At 37.8% G+C, this 25,128-nt stretch overlaps 1 protein-coding gene across 1 annotated transcript in view; it reads left to right on the forward strand.

Annotated features, from left to right (window-relative positions):
- DNAH12 (dynein axonemal heavy chain 12) overlaps positions 1–25,128 on the forward strand; it is a gene marked incomplete at its 3' end in the record, with an annotated part of 226,000 nt that overhangs the window by 108,004 nt on the left and 92,868 nt on the right. The window contains exons 30-34 of the mRNA XM_079713687.1: positions 6,954–7,063; positions 9,613–9,796; positions 9,929–10,069; positions 13,658–13,741; positions 14,285–14,473. Of these exons, the coding sequence (XP_079569813.1) occupies positions 6,954–7,063; positions 9,613–9,796; positions 9,929–10,069; positions 13,658–13,741; positions 14,285–14,473 (708 nt within the window). The remainder of the gene's footprint in view (positions 1–6,953; positions 7,064–9,612; positions 9,797–9,928; positions 10,070–13,657; positions 13,742–14,284; positions 14,474–25,128) is intronic.

Genomic DNA, 25,128 nt, shown 5'->3' on the forward strand with positions numbered 1-25,128 from the left:
TTTATTGATATTGAGCTCCATGAGCTGTTTGTATATTTTGGACATTAATCCTTTGTCTGTTGTTTCATTTGCAAATATTTTCTCCCAGTCTGAGGGTTGTCTTTTGGTCTTGTTTATGGTTTCCTTTGCTGTGCAAAAGGTTTTAAGTCCCATTTGTTTATTTTTGTTTTTATTTCTGTTATTCTAGGAGGTGGGTCAAAAAAGATCTTGCTGTGGTTTATGTCAAAAAGTGTTTTTCCTGTTTTCCTCTAAGAGTTTTATAGTGTCTGGCCTTACATTTAAGTCTTTAATCCATTTGGAGTTTATTTTTGTGTATGGTATTAGGGAGTGTTCTAATTTCATTCTTTTACATGTAGCTGTCCAATTTTCCCAGCACCACTTATTGAAGAGGCTGTCTTTTCTCCATTGTATGTTCTTGCCTCCTTTGTCATAAATCAGGTGCCCATATGTGCGTGGGTTTATCTCTGGGCTTTCTATCTTGTACCATTGACCTATATTTCTGTTTTGGGGCCAGTACTGTACTGTCTTGATTACGGTAGCTTTGTGGTATAGTTTAAAGTCGGGGAGACTAATTCCTCCAACTCCATTTTTCTTTCTCAAGATTGCTTTGGCTATTCGGGGTCTTTTGTGTTTCCATACGAAATGTAAAATTTTTTGTTCTAATTCTGTGAAGAATGCCATTGGTAGTTTGATAGGGATTGCATTTAACCTGTAGATTACTTTGGGTAGTATAGTCATTTTCACAATATTGATTCTTCCAATCCAAGAACATGGTATATTTCTCCATCTGTTAACGTCATCTTTGATTTCTTTCATCAGTGTTTTATAGTTTTCTGAGTACAGGTCTTTTGCCTCCTTAGGCAGGTTTATTCCTCGGTATTTTATTCTTTCTTGTTGCAATGGTCAATGGGAGTGTTTCCTTAATTTCTCTTTCTGATTTTTCATTGTTGGTGTATAGGAATGCCAGAGATTTCTGTGCATTAATTTTGTACCCTGCAACCTTACCAAATTCATTTATTAGTTGTAATAGTTTTCTGGTGGCATCTTTAGGATTATCTATGTGTAGTATCATGTCATCATCAAACAGAGACAGTCTTACTTCTTCTTTTCCAATTTGTATTCCTTTTGTTTCTTTTTCTTCTCTGATTGCTGTGGCTAGAACTTCCAAAACTATGTTGAATAAGAGTGGCAAGAGTGGATATCCTTGTCTAGTTCCTGATCTTAGAGGAAATGCTTTCAGTTTTTCACCATTGAGTATGATGCTTGCTGTGGGTTTGTCATATATGGCATTTATTATGTTGAGGTAGGTTCCCTCTATGCCCATTTTCTGGAGAGTTTTTTATCATAAATGTATGTTGAATTTTGTCAAAAGCTTTTTCTGCATCTATTGAGATGATCATATGACTTTATTCCTTAATTTGTTAATGTGGTGTATCACATTGACTGATTTGCATATATTGAAAAATCCTTGCATCCCTGGAATAAATCCCACTTGATCATGGTGTATGATCCTTTTAATGTGATGTTGGATTTTGTTTGCTAGTATTTTGTTCAGGATTTTTGCATCTATGTTCATCAGTGATATTAGTCTCTAATTTTCTTTTTTTGTGATATCTTTTTCTGGTTTTGGTATCAGGGTGATGGTGGCTTCATAGAATGAATTTGGGAGTGTTTCTCCCTCTGCAATTTTTTGGAAGAGTTTGAGAAGGATCGGTGTTAGCTCTTCTCTAAATATTTGATAGAATTCACCTGTGAAGACATCTGGTCCTGGACTTTTGTTTGTTGTAAGATTTTTAATTATGGTTTCAATTTCATTACTTGTGATAGGTCTGTTTATATTTTCTAATTCTTCCTGGTTCAGTCTTGGAAAATTGTAGCTTTCCAAGAGTTTGTCCATTTCTTAGTGGCTGTCCATTTTATTGGCATATAGTTGTTTGTAGTAGTCTTTTATAATCCTTTGTATTTCTGCAGTGTCAATTGTGATTTCTCCCTTTTCATTTCTAATTTTATTGATTTGTGTCCTCTCCCTTTTTTTCTTAATGAGTCTGGCTAAGGGTTTATCAATTTTATCTTCTTAAAGAACCAGCTTTTAGTTTTATTGATGTTTGCTATTGTTTTCTTCGTTTCTATTTCATTTATTTCTGCTCTGATCTTTATGATGTCTTTCCTTCTACTGACTTTGGGTTTTCTTTTTTCTTCTTTCTCTTGTTGTCTTAAGTGTAGGGTTAAATTGTTTATTTGAGATTTTTCTTGTTTCTTGAGATGAGATTGGATTACTATAAACTTCCCTTTTAGAACTGCTTTTGCTGCATCCCATAGATCTTGGGTCATCATGTTTTCGTTGTCATTTGTCTCTTGGTATTTTTTGATTTCCTCTTTGATTTCTTCCATGATCTCTTGGTTATTTAGTAGCGCACTGTTTAGCCTTCATGTATTTGTGCTTTTTACAGTTTTTTCCCTGTAATTGATTTCCAATCTCATAGCGTTGTAGTCAGAAAAGATGCTTGATACAATTTCAATTTTCTTAAATTTTCTGAGCCTTGATTTTTGACCTAAGATGTGATCTGTCCTGGAGAATGTTCCGTTTGTACTTGAGAAGAAAGTGTATTTGGCCAATTTTAGGTGGAATGTTCTATAAATATAAATTAGATCTATCTGGTCCATTTTGTCATTTAAAGCTTGTGTTACCTTATTTATTTTCTGTTTGGATGATCTGTCCATTGGAGTAAGTGGGGTGTTAAAGTTGCCTACTATTATTGTATTATTGTCGATTTGTCCTTTAATGGTTGTTAACATTTGCCTTATGTACTAAGGTGCTCCTATGTTGGATACATAAACACTTATAATTGTTATATCTTCTTCTTGGATAAATCCTTTGATCATTATGTAGTGTCCCTCTTTATCACTTGTAACAATCTTTATTTTAAAGTCTATTTTATCTGATACGAGTATTGCTACTCCAGCTTTCTTTCTTTTTTTTTTTTTTTTTTTTTTTTTTGCGGTACGCGGGTCTCTCACTGTTGTGGCCTCTCCCGTTGTGGAGCACAGGCTCCGGACGTGCAGGCTCAGCGGCCATGGCTCATGGGCCCAGCCACTCCGTGGCATGTGGGATCCTCCCAGACCGGAGCACAAACCCATGTCCCCTGCATCGGCAGGCGGACTCTCAACCACTGTGCCACCAGGGAAGCCCTCCAGCTTTCTTTTGATTTCCATTTGCATAGAATATCTTTTTCCATCCCTTCACTTTCAGTCTGTATGTGTCCCTAGGTCTGAAGTGGGTCTCTTGTAGACAGCATGTATATGGATTTGTTTTTGTATCCAGCCAGTCTGTGTCTTTTGTTTGGGTCATTTAATCCATTTACATTCAAGGTTATTATCAATATGTATGTTCCTATTACCATTTTCTTAATTGTTTTGGGCTTGTTTTTGTGAGTCTTTTTCTTCCCTTGTGTTTCCCGCCTAAAGAAGTTTCTTTAGCCTTTGCTGTAAAGCTGGTTTGGTGGTGCTGAATTCTCTTATCTTTTGCTTGTCTGAAAAGCTTTTGACTTCTCCATCAAATCTGAATGAGATCCTTGCTGGGTAGAGTAATCTTGATTATAGGTTTTTCTCTTTCATCACTTTAAGTATATCCTGCCACTCCCTCTGGCCTGCAGAGTTTCCTCTGAAAAACCGGCTGATAACCTTATGGGGATTCCTTTGTATGTTATTTTTTGTTTTTCCCTTTCTGCTTTTAATATTTCTTCTTTGAACTTAATTTTGGTTAGTTTGATTAATATGTGTCTTGGTGTATTTTCCCTAGGGTTTATCCTGTATAGGATTCTCTGTGCTTCTTGGACTTGGGTGACTCTTTCCTTTCCCATGTTAGGGAAATTTTCAACTATAATCTCTTCAAATATTTTCTCAGACCTTTCTTTTTCTCTTCTTCTTCTGGGACCCCTATAATTCGAATGTTTGTGTGTTTAGTGTTGTCCCAGAAGTCTCTGAGATTGTCTTCAATTCTTTTCATTCTTTTTTCTTTATTCTGCTCCTCAGCAGTTATTTCTACCATTTTGTCTCCCAGGTCACTTATCTGTTCTTCTGCCTCAGTTATTCTGTTATTGATTCCTTCTACTGTATATTTCATTTCAGTTATTGTGTTGTTCATGTCTGTTTGTTTGTTCTTCTGTTCTTCTAGATCTTTGTTAGACATTTCTTATATTTTCTCAATCCGTGCCTCCATTCTATTTCCAAGATTCTGGATCATCTTTACTATCATTACTCTGAATTCTTTTTCAGGTAGATTGCCTCCTATTTCCTCTTCATTTTTTTGGTCTTATAGGTTTTTACCTTGCTCCTTCATCTGTGACATATATTTTTTGCATTCTCTTTTTTTTTTTTTTTTTAAATGAGTGGGATTGTGTTCCTGTCTTACTGGTTGTTTGGCCTGAGGCTTCCAGCACTGGAGTTTGTAGGCTATTGGGTAGAGCTGGGTCTTGGTGCTGAGATGAGGAACTCTGTGAGACCTCAGTCTGATGAATATTATCTGGGGTCTGAGGTTCTCTGTTAGTCCAGTGGTTCGGACTTGGAGCTCCTACCACAGGAGCTTCCACCCAGTCCCCAGCTCATGACCCAAGATCCTGCAAGCCATGTGGGGTGGCAAAAAAAAAAAACAAAAACGAGAGAACAATAGCAAGGTAAAAACTAAAATTAGACTAGGAAACTTAACAGGTATGTTAGAAAGAATATAAAAATGAAAATATAGGTGAATCAACAACTGGAAGGTACATCAGTAGCACAATAGTAAAAAAGAGGAGGAGGGAAAAGAAAAAGAAAGGGGGGGGAAGGCCCTGGCTGTGGAGGGTGGGGCCTAAGCAAGGGTGGGGTTTGGGTGGTGGGTGGGGCCTATGCTTAGTACCCACAGGGCTGGAAAAGGCCCTGGGGCTGTGGAGGGTGGGGCTTAGGTTCAAGGAACAGAAGGGGCCCAGGCATGCCCCCCACCCCTGGTCTCAGAGGGCAGGGGACCTCATCTGGGAGCCCAGCAGGCTTCCTGGGCTCGAGTGGGCAGGGCAAGCACCCTCCTCTCCTCTCCTGCTCCTCCAGTGTGGGAGGGCCCCTCCTACCTGCCTCTCCTGGTCTCCCTGAACTCCCTCCTATGCTCCCAGGTCCCATGCGGGGCTTTGGAGCGGGGGTGCGAGCTTGGGAGCTCAGCAGACTCCCTAGCCCGAGTGGGCCAAACAATCACCCTCCACTCCTGTCCTGCTTTTCCTGGAGAGTCCCTCCCACCTGCCTCTCCTGATCTTCCCTGCCTCAGGGGTGCCAATCCTGTCTGGCCTCCACTTCTCCTCCCCCGTCAGTCCCCCTATGTCCTACTGGTTCACTTTGGGGTTCCTCCCCTCTCCTTGGGCGTTGGAGTCCCCCACCAGCTAAGGGAAGGCACCCTAGCTGTGGGGAGAAGCTAACTCCACATCTTCCCACACTGCCATCTTGACTCCAGCTCCCCAATGAATTCTTAATTTCACATATTTTATTTTTTTCAGTTTTAGTGTATCCAATTTGGTTTTATTAAGAGATTCCATATCTTTGCTTAAATTCTTCATTTTTCATCTATTTTTGTCATATTGTCCATTTTCTTTTATACATTTATAAAAGTTATTTATTTATTTATAAATATTTATTTATTTATTTGCCTGTGCCAGGTCTTAGTTGTGGCACACAGGATCTTCATTGCCGTGTGCAGGATCTTTGTTGCGGCATGTAGGCTCCTTTAGTTGCGGCATGCAGGATCTAGTTCCCTGACCAGGGATTGAACCCGTGCCCCCTGTATTGGGAGCACAGAGTCTTAACCACTGGACCACCAGGAAAGTCCCAAAAGCTATTTAAATGTTTTGTCTGCTAATTATAACTAGTTATATCTAGGTCAACTGTGATTTTGTTTTATTTAATTTTTTTTCTACTGATTATTAGCTTTTTTTCTCATGACTTGTATTAAAAATTGTATAGAAAATAATTGTAGAGGCTGAACTGGTATTATTTTCCTGCAGAAAAACCATGTTTTTCCTTTGTCAGATAGCTAGATTGAGCTGTTGATCAGTTCAATCAGGAGTTGACCTAAGCTAGAGTTTTGTTGCAGAATTATTGAGCTTTAGTTTACCTCTGGTTTCAAATGTCCTTAGAGTGAAAATTGTCCTATTGTATAATAAGGCCCTTCCTATAGCAGCATTCTAGGATAGAAGCATCTGAAGACTAAGAAAATCTCTCTCTATGTGCCTTTCTAGCTAAGCCTTTGATTTCTTATGTCACTTCAGACTCAGCAAAATCATAGGCCATGGAAAACCAGCTTTGCATTTGAGCCTCCTCCAGTTTTATGAGGTTCACATAAGTCCACATGACCATTAAAATATCTGTTATTTTCTCCTTACTTCAGCAGAGTCCCTCTGCCTATAGCAGGCTCAATCCAATGCCTACCTATGTCTATACTTGCTCCCAGAGGCAAAATTAGCTGTTGATCTGTGTTCACCTAGGAAAGGCTCATCCCTTTCTGAAGTTTAATTCCTTTAGACTTATTTGCATCCAAAGTACTCCTTTATCTTTAAAAGCTTTATAATTTTTGTAACCTCTGTTTATTTCTCTTTACTATAGTGTGAAGGATTGTTTGGCATGTCCTTCTGTATCCTAACCAAAAGTGAAATTCTGGAAAGACTATTAAGAGGAGTTGTTTTCATGCAGCGTACACCCAATGCTATGGTGCCATGATCATTGATAACTTATAATGGGGAATACTAATATTTTTAAAGTATTTTAATTTTGTTTGTTCCTCCTTTTAATTAAAAAATACAGTTTCAAGAAATAATTTATAAATATAAGAGGGTACAATTTTCTTATTTCTAAATGAAAAGTCTACATTTATAAGACATGAATGACATGATTTATAATACGATTTTGTAGAAATGCATTCCATTTTTCTTTTATTTTAGGAATTTTTGGAATGTGCTCATGAAGCCTGCAAAGTACATAATCTTCAGCCTGTTAAATTTTTTCTTGAAAAAATGATTCAGACATATGAGATGATGATTGTTAGACATGGGTAAGATTATAGATTATAGATAGTCTGCCATAGTTAGATGTTGTTTTTTAAGTTAAACTCTTAAAACAAGTAAAATTTGTGAACTGAAAGACAGCAAACTTTGTATATGCTAGGTAGGCTAGGGAACAATGCCCCCCACCCCCATCTCCATTCCAGTAGCTTAAAAACAAAGGTTTATGTCTCTCTCATGTTACCTGTCCAAAAAGGAGTGGTAAGGAGTACTCATTCAGTGATGTAGCACTAATGACCACCACAATTTGCCCTTTTGATCATCAAATATGTTATTTGCTCTACTTCACACACGTAGAACACACTTTTCCTTTCCCAGGGAGACAACCTAAAAGTTCTGATCAATCAGTGAACCAGACTCAAAGTATAGGATCTCTAAGTGATGCATGATAGTTTGTGTATCAGATTTGGAAGCTGTTCTTCTTGCTCCAAAGACCTAAAACTACAAAGACAAGTTATCTGCCCTGCATACATCCAGTATTATAATAGTGGGTTTACCAGAGCAGGATTATCATAGCAAATACTCCCATTCAGAAACTGAAGAATAGGAGACAAAGCCAACACTTGTCAGTAGCAGTTCTGAAACCCAGCTGTGCATGTGGGAGCCCAGTTCCAGAGATAGATTGTGAAACTATTGGAGTTTAAACTTCAGAACCTCTTATTTGTAGAGGCCCCTCCAGGTAGTCATAATCATTTTATATATAATTTATTGGAAAGTGTGTCATTAAAGTGGCAGTGGACATTTTTGTATTTGTAATTACATATATATTTTTTTCCTTAGAGAGCTTTCCCCACCAATTGTATAAACTGAAATCCCCATAAAACCTGGATCTATTTCTGCTTGATTTTGCTCCCCGAGAGAGGCTTTCCAGTAACCTCTGCTCTGTGGACTTCGGTTCAACCTTTTGAGAGGTCTATCTCCATTTTCTTCCCTGGTCACATGTGAGGTGGACAATAGAGAAAATATTCTTGGGAGCTGAGAAATGTTTTCAGCCCACTTACTGCCTATAGAAAGTTGAAGTCTCAAAGGTCATGATTTTTTTAAAGGCAAAATTAAAAAAAAAACCCAAACCTTTGTATTATATAAATTTTCAAACATATATAATAATAGAGGGAATTAGTACAGTCAACCCTCGTGCATTCAGTACCTAAGAGTCTTCTTTACATCTTAAACATTCACATGTGTTTTAGCCTAGACTCATGGTTTCTTTGTCAGTAAACTCTCTCAAAAACTATTTAATACGTTTTTTTCTATGTGATTCCAGGTAGTTCCATGTGTCAGTAGCCACAACTATAGTCCTTATTAAGTCATACCTTTCTAAACTTCCTTGTAGTATCCTTGAACATATTAGGCTTATTGATTTGATCCTTGATACTAGGCTGAGTTGATCTTTGTTGTTCAAAGATTTTCTCAATTTATGTTTTACCAATTGCAGATGAGAATAAATTACCTCATTCAATCCCTCAAGTCTCTGAATTTCTCAACTCCCTCTACTTTCATTCCTGCTTGCAAACTGACCATATTTTCTTAAGCTTATTTCTTTTTGTAGTTCCTTATTAAATACAGCCATCAGCTGCCAATATATACTAATATACTCTCTTCACTATCCTTTTCCCCTAAAACTACAATTTCATTAGATATATTATCTATCTTCCAGGTTATCTCAGGGATAAATTTACCAAACGTTTTATCATTGCATAAGATTAATTGCCAATCCTTTAGCCGCCACCTACAACCTAGCCTCTAAGCCAGTGCTACTTATTTTAGTCTTTTTTATTATGGCAAGAATACCTTTTGCCCTTCTAGTTACCAATTTCTATCAATAAGGATGGGCTAGGTTATTCCATAGAAACAATCAGCACCCAAATCTTAGTGACTTAAAAACAAATACGTATTTCTCATTTGTACTGTTTCCATTATAGTTTAACAGGGAGGTTCTGCTCATCATAATCACTCAGGTCCCAGGCTGTTGGAGCAGCCACCATCTGAACATTGTGGGTCCCAGGTGTGCTAGAGGGAAAGGAGAGCTCTGTAAGGTCCCTCACTGGCAATTATCTATCCCCTAAGAAGTAACACTCATCATTTCCATTTATTACTCCTTAGTCACCTAGTATTCCCACAAGAGAGTGAGGAATCCTATGCTCCAGGAGAGAGGAGATTCAGAAATATTTGGCAAAGAGCACTATAGCAAGTGAAATCTTGAGGAAAAGTGAATCGTCTCCTCTCCTCTGCTTAGGAAACCCCAAGTCATTAAAAAATTTTTTTTGAGTATGCAGTTACTAAGTTTCCATTTTCATTTGGAAATTTTTTATTCTCTTTTGTAGATAATGGTATTAATGTCGAGAATTTGATGTAGAGATCAATCAATTAAGAAGTTAAATGTATTTCCCTTATATCTGAGAAAAATTAATATAATTTCAAAAATTATATGTAGTAATTATCATAGGGTAAAATTTCATGTACCAATATATAGGGAAATAATTTAATTTACCATTATTTTTTAGAATCTTATTGTATAATGACTTCTTTTCCTTAATAGTTTTATGTTAGTAGGAGAGCCTTTTGCTGCTAAAACAAAAGTTCTGCATATGCTGGCTGATACTCTAACTCTTATGAATGAACGTGGCTATGGAGAGGAAGAAAAGGTCATTTATAGGACTGTAAACCCCAAATCCATTACTATGGGCCAACTTTTTGGACAATTTGACCCCGTGTCCCATGAGGTAATCTACAGTATAAACATTCTCCACTCTCATTGACAATGCACATTAAGCCAGGAAATTTGAAATGTTTTTGTATTATCACTTGATAATTTTTTAAGGACACTTTCCAGCTCTTCCTTTTTTCCTCCTCAGTGGACTGATGGTATTGTGGCTAACACTTTTAGAGAATTTGCCTTATCAGAAACACCTGACCGGAAATGGGTTGTATTTGATGGTCCCATTGACACTTTGTGGATAGAGAGCATGAACACAGTATTGGATGATAATAAAAAGGTAAATCATCATGATTAAAAGCAAAACAAATGCACAATATGAATATACTTAACACTTCTGAACTGTAAAGTTAAAAATGGTTAATATGGTAATTTGATGCTTTTTTTTTACCACAATTAAAAAAAGCAAAGCAGATGCAGATAGGCTTAAACAATGTTATGTGTTCAACAACTAATCATCTCAGACTGTATATTTAAAATAAGGGATGCAGCAAATTGAATAAGTTTATAAATTATCTTTTCAATGAAAACTATGCTGTAGTAAATTCTTTGCTTAATTTTTTAATTAGAATGCAAGTATATTAAAATTACTGTATTAGCAGGAAGGCATAGTAATGTAATGGGTGGCAATAAGTTAAGCGACTACAGTGTTAAGGTTTCTTATAGAACTTTAATATTTTAGAAGAAAATAAAAAGCCCTCATTCTTTTTTGAAAACATCAGTTGCTTCAGTGCTTATATGTGGTACATTACCTTAAACCTATGAGATATAAAAAAAAAGAGAAAATGGAAGTCTTCTAGTACTTATTTTAATTGAGAGATAACATAAGTATAAAATGTGCACTAACTTTAAGTTTTGATTCTAAGATTTTTTTACATATGTGTACACTCACATAACCATCACCTAAATAAAAGTGCATAAAATTTATTGCACCCTACAAAGTTTGCTCATGTCCCTACCCAATCAGTATACCCTCCCCAAGGGGCAATCACTATTCTGACTTCTACTGTGATAAACTAGTTTTGCCAGTTCTTGAACTTCATATAAATAGAATCATACTCTTTAGTGTTTTCTTTCATTTGGTCAGTATAGTGATCTGTGATATTTATATTGTAGATCCATTTTGTTTATTTATTTATTATTCTTTTTGTGTCTGTATTAGTATTCTACTGTGTTAGTATATCAATTTATTTTTTTTGCTTTTATGAAATAATTATAATACTAAATAAGCAAACTAATTTAATTAGCATTCAAACATTTACTCCAGTACTTTATCATAGGTGGTTAGTCATTTGTTCATATTCTTTCTGTCATTCATTCAGTCAGTCATATTGATTGAACTAAAGGGGAAAGTAAACAGAGGAGAAATAGTGATGATTCAGAAGAGAGGGGTTAATCAGTCCAGTCAAGTCTAAGGATTCAGAGCCAAATGGAAGGATTGTTTCATATTGGATGCAAGGAGAGCAGGAAAGATGAATGTATGGCTTTGATAGTGGAAATTTGAAGGCAAGTCCTTTTGATGATTTATTTTTTCTGTGTGCAGTGGCAGGCCCTGGTTCTTTGTATACTCAAGGAGAAAGGGGAAGATTTAAATTAGCCATCATGGAAAATGGAAAAGACAGCTGCCTAGGAAAACATAGAAGCATATCTGAGTGTTATGGAGAAACTGATGGAGTTGAAGACCATGAGTTATAAACTATAGTGCCAAGGTCTGCCTTTGTGAGATTTTCTCTACCAATTTAAGCACCTTGGATGTTGGGTGTAGATAATGTTGCCAGACTGGAAATACAGAAAGACTTTAAAGATATTGGCATGAGAACGATAGAAGTGCTGGACCACAGAACAGAAGCTACCTAAAGAAAGAAGTAAAAACAACAGGGATATGAAAATCTGTATGAAAATCAAGAGCAAATATAGGAGGAGTCAATGGGTGAGAGAGCTGGATGGAGCAGAGACTTGAATGCTCAGAACTGTGTAGTGTTCCAGGAGAGAAGGTCCCAGGTATATAAGGCGGATGGCTGGAGTGGAGTAGGGTTGAAGACAAGGTAGTTAAATACCGGAGGTGGGGGGCGGGGGTGCTGTAATGAGATGTTTCCCCTTATGAACATTGGATCAGGCCAGAGTTATAGTAGAGAGAAAGAGACTGAGCCAGCTGCCAAAGGCTTTAGCCAAGCAGGAGTTGTCAAAGGAGCAAGGGCTGTAATAGAGGATGGAATAGAAGTAGTTAGGAAATAGCATGGGGGAGCGAGAAGAATGTTGACTCCCCCTCCCAAATTTGTAGCAAGAAGGAGAATGTTTGCTGAAACAGCCTGGTAGAAACTTAAAAGTATTCTAGACAAGCACTGTCCAATAGAACTTTCTGTAGCGATGGACATATCTGCACTGCCCAATAAGGTAGCTACTAGTCACATGCAGCTATTGAGCATTTAAAATGTGGCTAAGTGCAATAGAAGAACTGAATTGTAAATTTTATCTAATTAAAATGAAATATAAATAGCCACATATGATTACTGACTGTCTTATTGGACAATCCAGCACTAGACCGTTCATTCATTTTACAGATAAGAAACAGATCCAGAAATGTTAAATGCTGCATTGTTGATGAACTAGATAGGGGCAAAATTGGGATTAGAGTAATGAATCAGAGACGAAGTACTGAAAAATAAATGTAGTGGAAGAATTTTAAAGACTTAATAATGCAATTAATTTGGGGTATCAACAGTTTATAATTATTACCAACATTATTAAAAGTTAATGATAATTCCAAAGGTGGAAGCCAAGGAGATTGAGAGGATACAATGGCTTTAATAATAATGGACAAGATAGGAATTTGGCAGAAAGGACACAGTTGATAAATTCAGTTTTTCACACATTTGATTAAAGAGGAATGTTTTAGGGCTTCCCTGGTGGCGCAGTGGTTGAGAGTCTACCTGCCGATGCAGGGGACACGGGTTCGTGCCCCGGTCCAGGAAGATCCCACATGCCGCGGAGCAGCTGGGCCCGTGAGGCATGGCCGCTGAGCCTGCGCGTCCAGAGCCTGTGCTCCGCAACGGGAGAGGCCACAACAGTGAGAGGCCCGCGTACCACAAAAAAAAAAAAAAAAAAAAGAGGAATGTTTTAGATTAAGAGAGACCAAGAGGACGTGGCAAGCCCAGTGCATAGTCCTTGATTGAATTTTGGTTTGAATCAATCAGTTGAAAAGACATTTCTTGTACAACTGAGAATATTTGAATATTGGCTGAGTATTAGATGATATTAAGGAATTATTGGTAATTTTGTTAGATGGCTAATGTTCTTGTGGTTATATAGAAAAGTCCTTATTTTTAAAGATGGATATTGACATATTTGGATGTGAAATGCCATGATGTTTGTAATGATCTTTAAAATACTTTTAAAAAAGACTAAGTAAATATGGCAAAATGTTAACATAGGTTAAATCTACGAGATGGGTATGTGAGTGTTCATAGTATTCTCTATTTTTTCTATTTCTCTTTTTTTATTAATAAAAAAGGTCTTATGACAACTTTATAAAATCAGGAGCATTTCATGTAATTTTTTAATAACAAAAGCTGACGTTTGTATAGGATTTTATATTTTTTTCAATATATCATGTAGTTCCCCTCTCCCTTAATTCTATGGGAGGAAAATTATCCCTTTTTACAGATGAAGAGACTGAGAGTCAGAGATATTATATATTTGCTTACCTAGTAAGTTGACAGAACTAGACCGAGAATTAAGATTTTTCTGGCTTCCATTCTAATACTTATTCCATTATATCATAGGAGATACTTTAATAAATAGAATAAATTTTTACCTGAGAAGTTTGAGATTTTTTTAAAATAAACATTTGAAAAATTATTGCCTTCAGCTCTGCCTTATGAGTGGAGAAATCATTCAAATGTCCCCTCAAATGAGTCTCATCTTTGAAGCAATGGACCTTTCCCAGGCCTCAGTAAGTTCATAATTTAATATAACAGTAGTTTTTGTTTGTTCATTTATTCATTTGTTCACTTTGTCAATAAGTACTTTTTATTATGTGTCAGAAAGAGAGTTAGGCACAAGGAATACAAAGATGAATAAGACACAGTGTATGCTCGTTTAGGGAGGATGAGAACCATGCTAATAAATATATATATCCCAGTACAGAGCTACATGTTAAGTGCTCTAAGAATATGGAGGGGGCAAGCACCCAAGAGAGGAATGGGTAGAGGAGGACGACAATGGAAAATGTTTGAGTGTTTGATCTGGTTTTGAGGGGTAAGACTTCTCCACAGAGACTGGTTGGGACTGGGCATTCCAAATCATGACAAGAAAACTTACAGAGACATGGAGCTATACCATATCTGGGGAACTGTAACTGCAAATGGTTTCATCTAGTGTATGTGAATGCTGTAGAGGAAGATAGGAGCCAGATCATGAAGGACCTTATAAGTCATGCAAAGAATTAGTTAATAACTACCAGATTAGAAAAGGAAAACTTGTCTTTTTTCTGTAGCCTGCCACTGTAAGCCGCTGTGGCATGATTTATTTGGAGCCCTCACAGTTGGGATGGGAACCACTTGTGTCTTCTTGGTTGAATTCACTGAAAGGACCTCTACAGGAACCAGATCATCAAGCTCTTCTGAGAGGACTTTTTGACTGGTTAATACAGCCCACTTTAAGTCTTCGTAAGAAAAAATGCAAGGTAACACTATAATTCTCTTATATACTCAAATTTCTTTACTTTCCATTCAGTTTGACTAAGTCTAAAGTCAGAATGGTAGGATAAATAACTAAAATCAGTTTCTCTTTAGACATGTAGTATCTACTTTTTTTAAAAGTTGAAATATTTATTATGACCATCTATGATTCACATGCAGTTGTAAGAAATAATACAGAGAGATCCCACATACACTTCACCTAATGTCCCCCCATGGTAACATTTTGCAAGACTGTATTATAATATCACAACAAGGATATTGACATTGATAATATCTATTGATCTTATCTACATTTCCCTAGTTATACTTCTATGTGGGGTGTGTGTGTGTGTGTGTATGTATGTGTGTGCACGCATTTAATTTTTTTTATTTTAAAAATAAAAGTTATAATACCTAAAGTGTACATGTTGATTTGATATACCTATATGTAGTGAAATGATTACCACAGTCAAGTTAATTAACATATCTCCTCAAATAGTTAACATACTTTTGTGTGTGTGTGATGAGAGCACCTGAAATCTACTCTCTTAGCAAATTTCCAATACTGATACATATTGTATCAGCATTATTAACTAAAGTCATCATGTTGTACATTAGGTCTCTAGACTTATTCATCTGGCATAGATGTAACTTTGTACTATTTGTCCAGTGTCTCCCCATTTCTCTCACCTCCCCACCACTGGTAACCTGTTTTACTCTCTGCTTCTTTTTATGTGTTCAACTTTTAGATTTTGCATACAAGTGAGATCATGCAGTTTTTTCCTCTCGGTGTCAGGCTTATTTCACTTAGCATAAAGTCCTCAAGTTTTGTTTATGTTGTTGAAAATGGCAGGATTTTCTTTTTTAAGAATGAATATTATTCCATTATATATATACCACAATATCTTTATCCATTCATCCACCAGGGGACAGTTAGGTGTTTCCATATCTAGGCTATTGTGAATAATGCTTCAATGAACCTGGGAGCACAGATATCTCTTTGAGGTACTTATTTCATTTCCTTTGTGTGCTGTATCTAGGGGAGGCATTGCTGGATCATATGGTAGTTCTATTTTTAGTTTTTTGAGGATCCTCCATACTGTTTTCCATAATGGCTGGACCAATTTACACTCCCACCACCAGTGCACGAGGGTTCTCTTTTCTCCACATTCTCACCAACACTTATTATCTTTTATCTTTTTGATAATACCCATCCTAACAGGTGTGAGGTGACATTTCGTTGTGGTTTTTTTTTATTTTATTTTATTTTTTTATTAGTTTCTGCTTTATAACAAAGTGAATCAGTCATACATATACATCTGTTCCCACATCCCCTCCCTCATGCATCTCCCTCCCTCCCACCCTCCCCATCCCACCCCTCCAGGCGGTCACAAAGCACCGAGCTGATCTCCCTGTGCTCTGCGGCTGCTTCCCACTATCTATCTACCTTACGTTTGGTAGTGTATATATGTCCATGCCTCTCTTTCCCTTTGTCACAGCTTACCCTTCCCCTTCCCCATATCCTCAAGTCCATTCTCAAGTAGGTCTGTGTCTTTATTCCCGTTTTACCCCTAGGTTCTTCATGACATTTTTTTTTTTTTAATTCCATATATATGTGTTAGCATACGGTATTTGTCTTTCTCTTTCTGACTTACTTCACTCTGTATGACAGACTCTAGGTCTATCCACCTCATTACAAGTAGCTCAGTTTCGTTTCTTTTTATGGCTGAGTAATATTCCATTGTATATATGTGCCACATCTTCTTTATCCATTCATCCGATGATGGACACTTAGGTTGTTTCCAGCTCCGGGCTATTGTGAATAGAGCTGCAATGAACATTTTGGTACATGTCTCTTTTTGAATTATGGTTTTCTCAGGGTATATGCCTAGTAGTGGGATTGCTGGGTCATATGGTAGTTCTATTTTTAGTTTTTTAAGGAACCTCCATACTGTTCTCCATAGTGGCTGTACCAATTCACATTCCCACCAGCAGTGCAAGAGTGTTCCCTTTTCTCCACACCCTCTCCAGCATTTATTGTTTCTAGATTTCTTGATGATGGCCATTCTGACTGGTGTGAGATGATATCTCATTGTAGTTTTGATTTGCATTTCTCTAATGATTAATGATGTTGAGCATTCTTTCATGTGTTTGTTGGCAGTCTGTATATCTTCTTTGGAGAAATGCCTATTTAAGTCTTCTGCCCATTTTTGGATTGGGTTGTTTGTTTTTTTGCTATTGAGCTGCATGAGCTGTTTATAAATTTTGGAGATTAATCCTTTGTCAGTTGCTTCATTTGCAAATATTTTCTCCCATTCTGAGGGTTGTCTTTTGGTCTTGTTTATGGTTTCCTTTGCTGTGCAAAAGCTTTGAAGTTTCATTAGGTCCCATTTGTTTATCTTTGTTTTTATTTCCATTTCTCTAGGAGGTGGGTCCAAAAGGATCTTGCTGTGATTTATGTCATAGAGTGTTCTACCTATGTTTTCCTCTAAGAGTTTGATAGTTTCTGGCCTTACATTTAGGTCTTTAATCCATTTTGAGCTTATTTTTGTGTATGGTGTTAGGGAATGATCTAATCTCATACTTTTACATGTCCCTGTCCAGTTTTCCCAGCACCACTTATTGAAGAGGCTGTCCTTTCTCCACTGTACATTCCTGCCTCCTTTATCAAAGATAAGTTGGCCATATGTGCGTGGGTTTATCTCTGGGCTTTCTATCCTGATCCACTGATCTATCTTTCTGTTTTTATGCCAGTACCACACTGTCTTAATTACTGTAGCTTTGTAGTATAGTCTGAAGTCAGGCAGCCTGATTCCTCCAGCTCCGTTTTTTGTTCTCAAGATTGCTTTGGCTATTCGGGGTCTTTTGTTTTTCCAAACAAATTTTGAAATTTTTTGTTCTACTTCTGTGAAAAATGCCAGTGGTAGTTTGATAGGGATTGCATTGAATCTGTAGATTGCTTTGGGTAGTAGAGTCATTTTCACAATATTGATTCTTCCAATCCAGGAGCATGGTATATCTCTCCATCTATTTATATCATCTTTAATTTCTTTCATCAGTGTCTTATAATTTTCTGCATACAGGTCTTTTGTCTCCTTAGGTAGGTTTATTCCTAGATATTTTATTCTTTTTGTTGCAATGGTAAATGGGAGTGTTTTCTTGATTTCATTTTCAGATTTTTCATCATTAGTGTACAGGAATGCCAGAGATTTCTGTGCATTAATTTTGTATCCTGCTACTTTACCAAATTCATTGATTAGCTCTAGTAGTTTTTCGGTAGCATCTTTAGGATTCTCTATGTATAGTATCATGTCATCTGCAAACAGTGACAGCTTTACTTCTTCTTTTCCAATTTGGATTCCTTTTATTTCCTTTTCTTCTCTGATTGCTGTGGCTAAAACTTCCAAAACTATGTTGAATAAGAGTGGTGAGAGTGGGCAGCCTTGTCTTGTTCCTGATCTTAGTGGAAATGGTTTCAGTTTTTCACCATTGAGGACAATGTTGGCTGTGGGTTTGTCATATATGGCCTTTATTATGTTGAGGAAAGTTCCCTCTATGCCTACTTTCTGCAGGGTTTTTATCATAAATGGGTGTTGAATTTTGTCGAAAGCTTTCTCTGCATCTATTGAGATGATCATATGGTTTTTCTCCTTCAACTTGTTAATATGGTGTATCACATTGATTGATTTGCGTATATTGAAGAATCCTTGCATTCCTGGAATAAACCCCACTTGATCATGGTGTATGATCCTTTTAATGTGCTGTTGGATTCTGTTTGCTAGTATTTTGTTGAGGATTTTTGCATCTATGTTCATCAGTGATATTGGCCTGTAGTTTTCTTTCTTTGTGACATCCTTGCCTGGTTTTGGTATCAAGGTGATGGTGGCCTCGTAGAATGAGTTTGGGAGTGTTCCTTCCTCTGATATTGTTTGGAAGAGTTTGAGAAGGATGGGTGTTAGCTCTTCTCTAAATGTTTGATAGAATTCGCCTGTGAAGCCATCTGGTCCTGGGCTTTTGTTTGATGGAAGATTTTTAATCACAGTTTCAATTTCAGTGCTTGTGATTGGTCTATTCATATTTTCTATTTCTTCCTGAGTCAGTCTTGGTAGGTTGTGCATTTCTAAGAATTTGTCCATTTCTTCCAGGTTGTCCATTTTATTGGCATAGAGTTGCTTATAGTAATCTCTCATGATCTTTTGTATTTCTGCAGTGTCAGTTGTTACTTCTCCTTTTTCATTTCTAATTCTACTGATTTGAGTCTTCTCCCTTCTTTTCTTGATGAGTCTGGCTAATGGTTTGTCAATTTTGTTTATCTTCTCAAAGAACCAGCTTTTAGTTTGGTTGATCTTTGCTATCGTTTCCTTCATTTCTTTTTCATTTATTTCTGATCTGATCTTTATGATTTCTTTCCTTCTGCTAACTTTGGGGGTTTTTTGTTCTTCTTTCTCTAATTGCTTTAGGTGCAGGGTCAGGTTGTTTACTCGAAATGTTTCCTGTTTCTTAAGGTGGGATTGTATTGCTATAAACTTCCCCCTTAGAACTGCTTTTGCTGCGTCCCATAGGTTTTGGGTCGTCGTGTCTCCATTGTCATTTGTTTCTAAGTATTTCTTAATTTCCTCTTTGATTTCTTCAGTGATCACTTCATTATTGAGTAGTGTATTGTTTAGCCTCCATGTGTTTGTATTTTTTACAGATCTTTTCCTGTAATTGATGTCTAGTCTCATAGCATTGTGGTCGGAAAAGATACTTGATACAATTTCAATTTTCTTAAATTTACCAATGCTTGATTTGTGACCCAAGATATGATCTATCCTGGAGAATGTTCCATGAGCACTTGAGAAAAATGTGTATTCTGTTGTTTTTGGGTGGAATGTCCTATAAATATCAATTAAGTCCATCTTGTTTAATGTATCATTTAAAGCTTGTGTTTCCTTATTTATTTTCATTTTGGATGATCTGTCCATTGGTGAAAGTGGGGTGTTAAAGTCCCCTACTACGAATGTGTTACTGTCGATTTCCCCTTTTATGGCTGTTAGTATTTGCCTTATGTATTGAGGTGCTCCTATGTTGGGTGCATAAATATTTATAATTGTTATATCTTCTTCTTGGATCGACCGTTTATCGTTATGTAGTGTCCTTCTTTGTCTCTTCTAATAGTCTTTATTTTAAAGTCTATTTTGTCTGATATAAGAATTGCTACTCCAGCTTTCTTTTGATTTCCATTTGCATGGAATATCTTTTTCCATCCCCTTACTTTCAATCTGTATGTGTCTCTAGGTCTGAAGTGGGTCTCTTGTAGACAGCATATATATGGGTCTTGTTTTTGTATCCATTCAGCCACTCTGTGTCTTTTGGTGGGAGCATTTAGTCCATTTACATTTAAGGTAATTATTGATATGTATGTTCCTATTCCCATTTCCTTAATGGCTTTGGGTTCGTTATTGTAGGTATAGTCCTTCTGTTGTGTTTCTTGCCTAGAGAAGTTCCTTTAGCATTTGTTGTAAAGCTGGTTTGGTGGTGCTGAACTCTCTCAGCTTTTGCTTGTCTGTAAAGGTTTTACTTTCTCCATCAAATCTGAATGAGATCCTTGCTGGGTAGAGTAATCTTGGTTGCAGGTTTCTCTCCTTCATCACTTTAATTATGTCCTGCCACTCCCTTCTGGCTTGTAGAGTTTCTGCTGAGAGATCAGCTGTTAACCTGATGGGGATTCCCTTGTGTGTTATTTGTTGTTTTTCCCTTGCTGCTTTTAATATGATTTCTTTGTGTTTAATTTTTGACAGTTTGATTAATATGTGTCTTGGCGTATTTCTTCTTGGATTTATTCTGTATGGGACTCTCTGTGCCTCCTGGACTTGATTAACTATTTCCTTTCCCATATTAGGGAAGTTTTCAACTATAATCTCTTCAAATATTTTCTCAGTCCCTTTCTTTTTCTCTTCTTCTTCTGGAACCCCTATAATTCGAATGTTGGTGCGTTTAATGTTGTCCCAGAGGTCTCTGAGACTGTCCTCTGTTCTTTTCATTCTTTTTTCTTTATTTTTCTCTGCATCAGTTATTTCCACTATTTTATCTTCCACCTCACTTATCCGTTCTTCTGCCTCAGTTATTCTGCTATTGATCCCATCTAGAGTATTTTTCATTTCATTTATTGTGTTTTTAATCGATGCTTGATTCATCTTTAGTTCTTCTAGGTCCTTGTTAACTGTTTCTTGCATATTGTCTATTCTATTTCCAAGATTTTGGATCTGGGAAATAGAATCTTGGATCAGCTTTACTATCATTATTCTGAATTCTTTTTCAGGTAGACTGCCTATTACCTCTTCATTTGTTAGGTCTGGTAGGTTTTTATCTTGCTCCTTCACCTGCTGTGTGTTTTTCTGCTTTCTCATTTTGCTTATGTTACTGTGTTTGGGGTCTCCTTTTTGCAGGCTGCAGATTCGTAGTTCCCGTTGTTTTTGGTGTCTGTCCCCCGTGGCTAAGGTTGTTTCAGTAGGTTGTGTAGGCTTCCTGGTGGGGGGGACTAATGCCTGTGTTCTGGTGGTTGAAGCTCGATCTTGTCTTTCTGGTGGACAGGTCCACGTCTGGTGGTGTGTTTTGGGGTGCCTGTGGCCTTATTATGTTTTTAGGTATCCTCTCTGCTAATGGGTGGGGTTGTGTTCCTGCCTTGCTAGTTGCTTGGCATAGGGTGACCAGCACTGTAGCTTGCTGGTCGTTGACTGAAGCTGGGTGCTGGTGTTGAGATGGAGATCCCTGGGAGATTTTCGCTGCTTGATATTATGTGGAGCTGGGAGGTCTCTTGTGGACCCGTGTCCTGAAGTTGGCTCTCCCACTTCAGAGGCACAGCACTAACTCCTGGCTGCAGCACCAAGAGCCTTTCATCCACCCGGCTCAGAATAACAGTGAGAAAAAGTAGAAAGAAATAATTAGTAGAAGAAAGAAAGAGAGATTGAAAGAAAGGAAGAAGGGAAGTAAGGAAGGAAGGAAGGAAGAAAGAAAGAAAGGAGGGAGGGAGGAAGGATGGAAAGAAAGGAAAGAAAGGAGGGAGGGAGGGAGGAATGAAAGCAAAAGGAAGAGTGAATGGAAGAAGAGAGGGAGGGAGGGAGGAAGGAAAGAAAGAAAGAAAGACAGGAGGGAGGGAGGGAGGAAGGAAAGAAAAAGAAAGTGGAAAGAAGAAGGGTGGGAGGGAGGGAGGGATGGAGGAAAGAAAAAGAAAGAAGGAAAGGAGGAGCGGAGGGAGGGAGGGAGGAAGGGAAGGGAGGAAAATAAGAGAGAGCAGGTAAAGTAAAATAGAATAAACTATGAAATATAGTAGTGTTATTAAAATTAAAAAGTAATTATTGAAAAAAAACACGGACCGAAAGAACCCTGGGACATATGGTGGAAGCAAAGCTATACAGAGAGAATCTTACACAGAAGATTACACATACACATTCACAAAAAGAGAGCAGGGGGAAAAATCAAAAATCTTGCTCTCCAAGTCCACCTCCTCGATTTGGGATAATTCGTTGTAAAAAGAGGAAAAGGGCGAAAAGTCTGAAATCTTGCTAAGTCCACCTCCTTAATTTGAGATAATTCGTTGTAAAAAGAGGAAAAAAAAAGGGGGGAAAGTCTTAAATCTTGTCCTCAAGGTCCACTTCCTCAATTTGGGATGATTCGCTGTCCATTCATGCACTCCACAGACACAGGGCACATCAAATGGACCGTGGAGCTTTAATCCGCTGCCTCGGAGGCTGCACAGAGAGATTTCCCTGTCTCTGCTCTCACAGCTCCCGGGTCTCAGCCTTGGACCTGGCCCCGCCTCTGCGCGTAGGTCGCCGGAGGGCGTCCGTTCTTCGCTCAGACAGGACGGGTTTAAAGGAGCCGCTGATTCGGGGGCTCTGGCTCACTCAGGCAGAGGGGAGGGAGGGGAATGCCCTCTCCTCGCGCACCAGGCAACAAAAGGGAAAAAAGTCTCTTGCCTCTCCGGTAGCTCCAGACCCTTTCCCCGGACTCCCTCCGGGCTAGCACTAACCCCTTCAGGGTCTCTTCCTGCCGCCAGCCCCAGACCTCTCCCTGCGCTCCGACTGAAAGCCGATACCCGAGCCTCAGCTCCCAGCCCCGCCCGCCCTGGCGGCCGAGCAGACAAGTCTCTCGGGCTGGTGTGTGCCTGAGGGCACCGATCCTCTGTGCCAAAATCTCTCTGCTTTGCCCTCCACACCCCTGTTGCTGTGCTCTCCTCCGCTACTCCGAAGCTTTCCCCCTCCGCCACCTGCAGTCTCCGCCCTCGAAGGGGCTTGTAGTGTGTAGAAACCTTCCCTCCTTCACGGCTCCCTCCCACTGGTGCAGGTCCCGTCCATATCCTATTGTCTCTGTTTATTCTTTTTTTCTTTTGACCTACCCAGGTATGTGGGGAGTTTCTTGCCTTTTGGGGGGTCTGAGGTCTTCTGTCAGCGTTCAGTAGGTGTTCTGTTGGAGTTGTTCCACGTGTAGATGAATTTCTGATGTATCTGTGGGGAGGAAGGTGATCTCCGCGTCTTACTCTTCCGCCATCTTCCTCCGGCTTCGTTGTGGTTTTGATTTGCATTTCCTTGACGATTAGTGAGGCTGAGTGGCTTTTCGTATATGTGTTGGCCATTTGTATGTAGTCTCCAGAAAAAAAATGTCTATTCAGGTCCTATGCCCATTTAAAAAATTGGGTTGTTTGTGTTTTTGCTGTTGAGTTGTATGAGTTCCTTATATATTTAAGATATTAATTCCTTATTATATATATGATTTGCAGATATTTTTCTCCCATTCAGTAGGCTGCTTTTTTATTTTTGATGGTTTCCTTTGCTGTGCAGAAAAGCTTATTAGTTTGATGTAGTCCCACTTGTTTATTTTTGTATTTTTGCCTGAGCTTTTGATGTCATATCCAAAAAAATCATTGCTAAGCCAATGTCAAGGAGCTTCCCCCCCACCCACCCCCACCATGTTTTCTTCTAAGAGTTTTATGGTTTCAGGTTTTACATTTAAGTCTAATCCATCTCAAGCTGATTTTTATGTCTAGTGCAAGGTAAGTGTCCCATTTCATTCATTTACATGTGTACATCCAGTTTTTTCAACACCAGTTATTAAGGAGACTATCCTTTCCTCATTGTATCTTCTTGGCACCATTGCCAAAGATCAGCTGACCATATATGGTTGGGTTTATTTCTACTCTGTTCCACTGGTTTATATGTCCGTTTTTATGCCTCTACCATTCTGTTTTGTACTAGAGCTTTGTAATATAATTTGAAATCAGGAAGTGTGATGTCTCCAACTTTACTCTTCTCTCTTAAGATTACTTTGGCTATTTGAGGTCTTTTGTGGTTCCATACAAATTTCAAGATTGGTTTTTCTATTTTTGTAAAAAATGTCATTGGAATATTGATAGTGATTGCATTGAATCTGTAGTTCACTTGGGTAGGATGTACATTCTTCCAATCCTTGAGCACAGAATATCTTTCCCTTTATTTGTATCTTCACTTTCTTTCATTACTGTTTTATAGTTTTCAGTGTACAGATATTCCACTTCCTTGGTTAAATTTATTCTTAAGTATTTTATTCTTTTTGATGCTATCATAAATGGGATTGTTTTCTTGATTTCCTTTCTAAATAGGTCATTGTTGATGAAAAGAAATGCAACTGATTTTTGTGAGTTGGTTTTGTATCCTGCAGCTTTCTTGAATTTATTAGTTCTAAAATGTTGTGTCCCCCTTCCCTCCCGTCTCTGTGGAGTCTTTAGGGTGTCTACAAATAGGATTATGTCATTTGCAAAGAGAGATAAATTTACTTCTTCTTTTCTGATTTGCATGTCTTTTATTTCTTTTTCTTGTCTCATTGTTCTTGCTAGTACTTCTGGCACTGTATTGAATAAAAGTGGTGAGAGGGGGCATCCTTGCCTTGTACCAGATCTTAGAGGAAAAGCTTTCAGTTTTACCCAATTATGATTTTAACTCTGGGATTTTCATAAGTGGCCTTTATTTTGTTGCAGAGATTTTTATCATGAATGGATATTGAACTTTGTCAAATGTTTTTTTCTGAATCTCTTCAGATGATTATGTGGTTTTATGTTTCATTCTGTTAATGTGTTGCATCACATTGATTGATTTGCATATGTTAAACCAACCTTGGATCCCAGGGATAAATCCCACTTGGTTATGTTGTATTCTCTTTTTGATGAGTTGTTGACTTCAGTTTGCTAGTATTTTGTTGGGGATTTTTGCATCTACGTTCATCAGAGATACTGACCTATAGTTTTTTGTTTTTTTGTTTTTTTCTTGTGGTGGCTTTCTCTGGCTTTGATATTAGGGTAATGCTGGCTTCAGAGAATGAGTTCAGAAGTATTCCCTCTACTTCAATTTTTTGAAGAGTCTGAGAAGGATTTTTATTAATTCTTCTTTGAATGTTCGGTAGAATTGTGAAGCTGTGAAGTCATCTGGCCCTGGGAATTTTTGTTGGGAAGTATTTGATTATGACTTCAATCTCCTTATCTGTTATTGGTCTATTCAGGCTTTCTGTTTCTTCTCTATTCAGTTGTGGTAGGTTGTATGTTTCTAGGAATTTATCCATTTCTTCTAGATTATCCAATTTGTTTGCATGTAATTGTTCATAATAGTTCCTTATTATTTCTTTTTTTTCTGAGTCATCCATTGCAATGTCT

Source organism: Hyperoodon ampullatus, assembly GCF_949752795.1.
Source record: "Hyperoodon ampullatus genome assembly, chromosome: 10".
NCBI classification, from domain to species: domain Eukaryota; kingdom Metazoa; phylum Chordata; class Mammalia; order Artiodactyla; family Ziphiidae; genus Hyperoodon; species Hyperoodon ampullatus.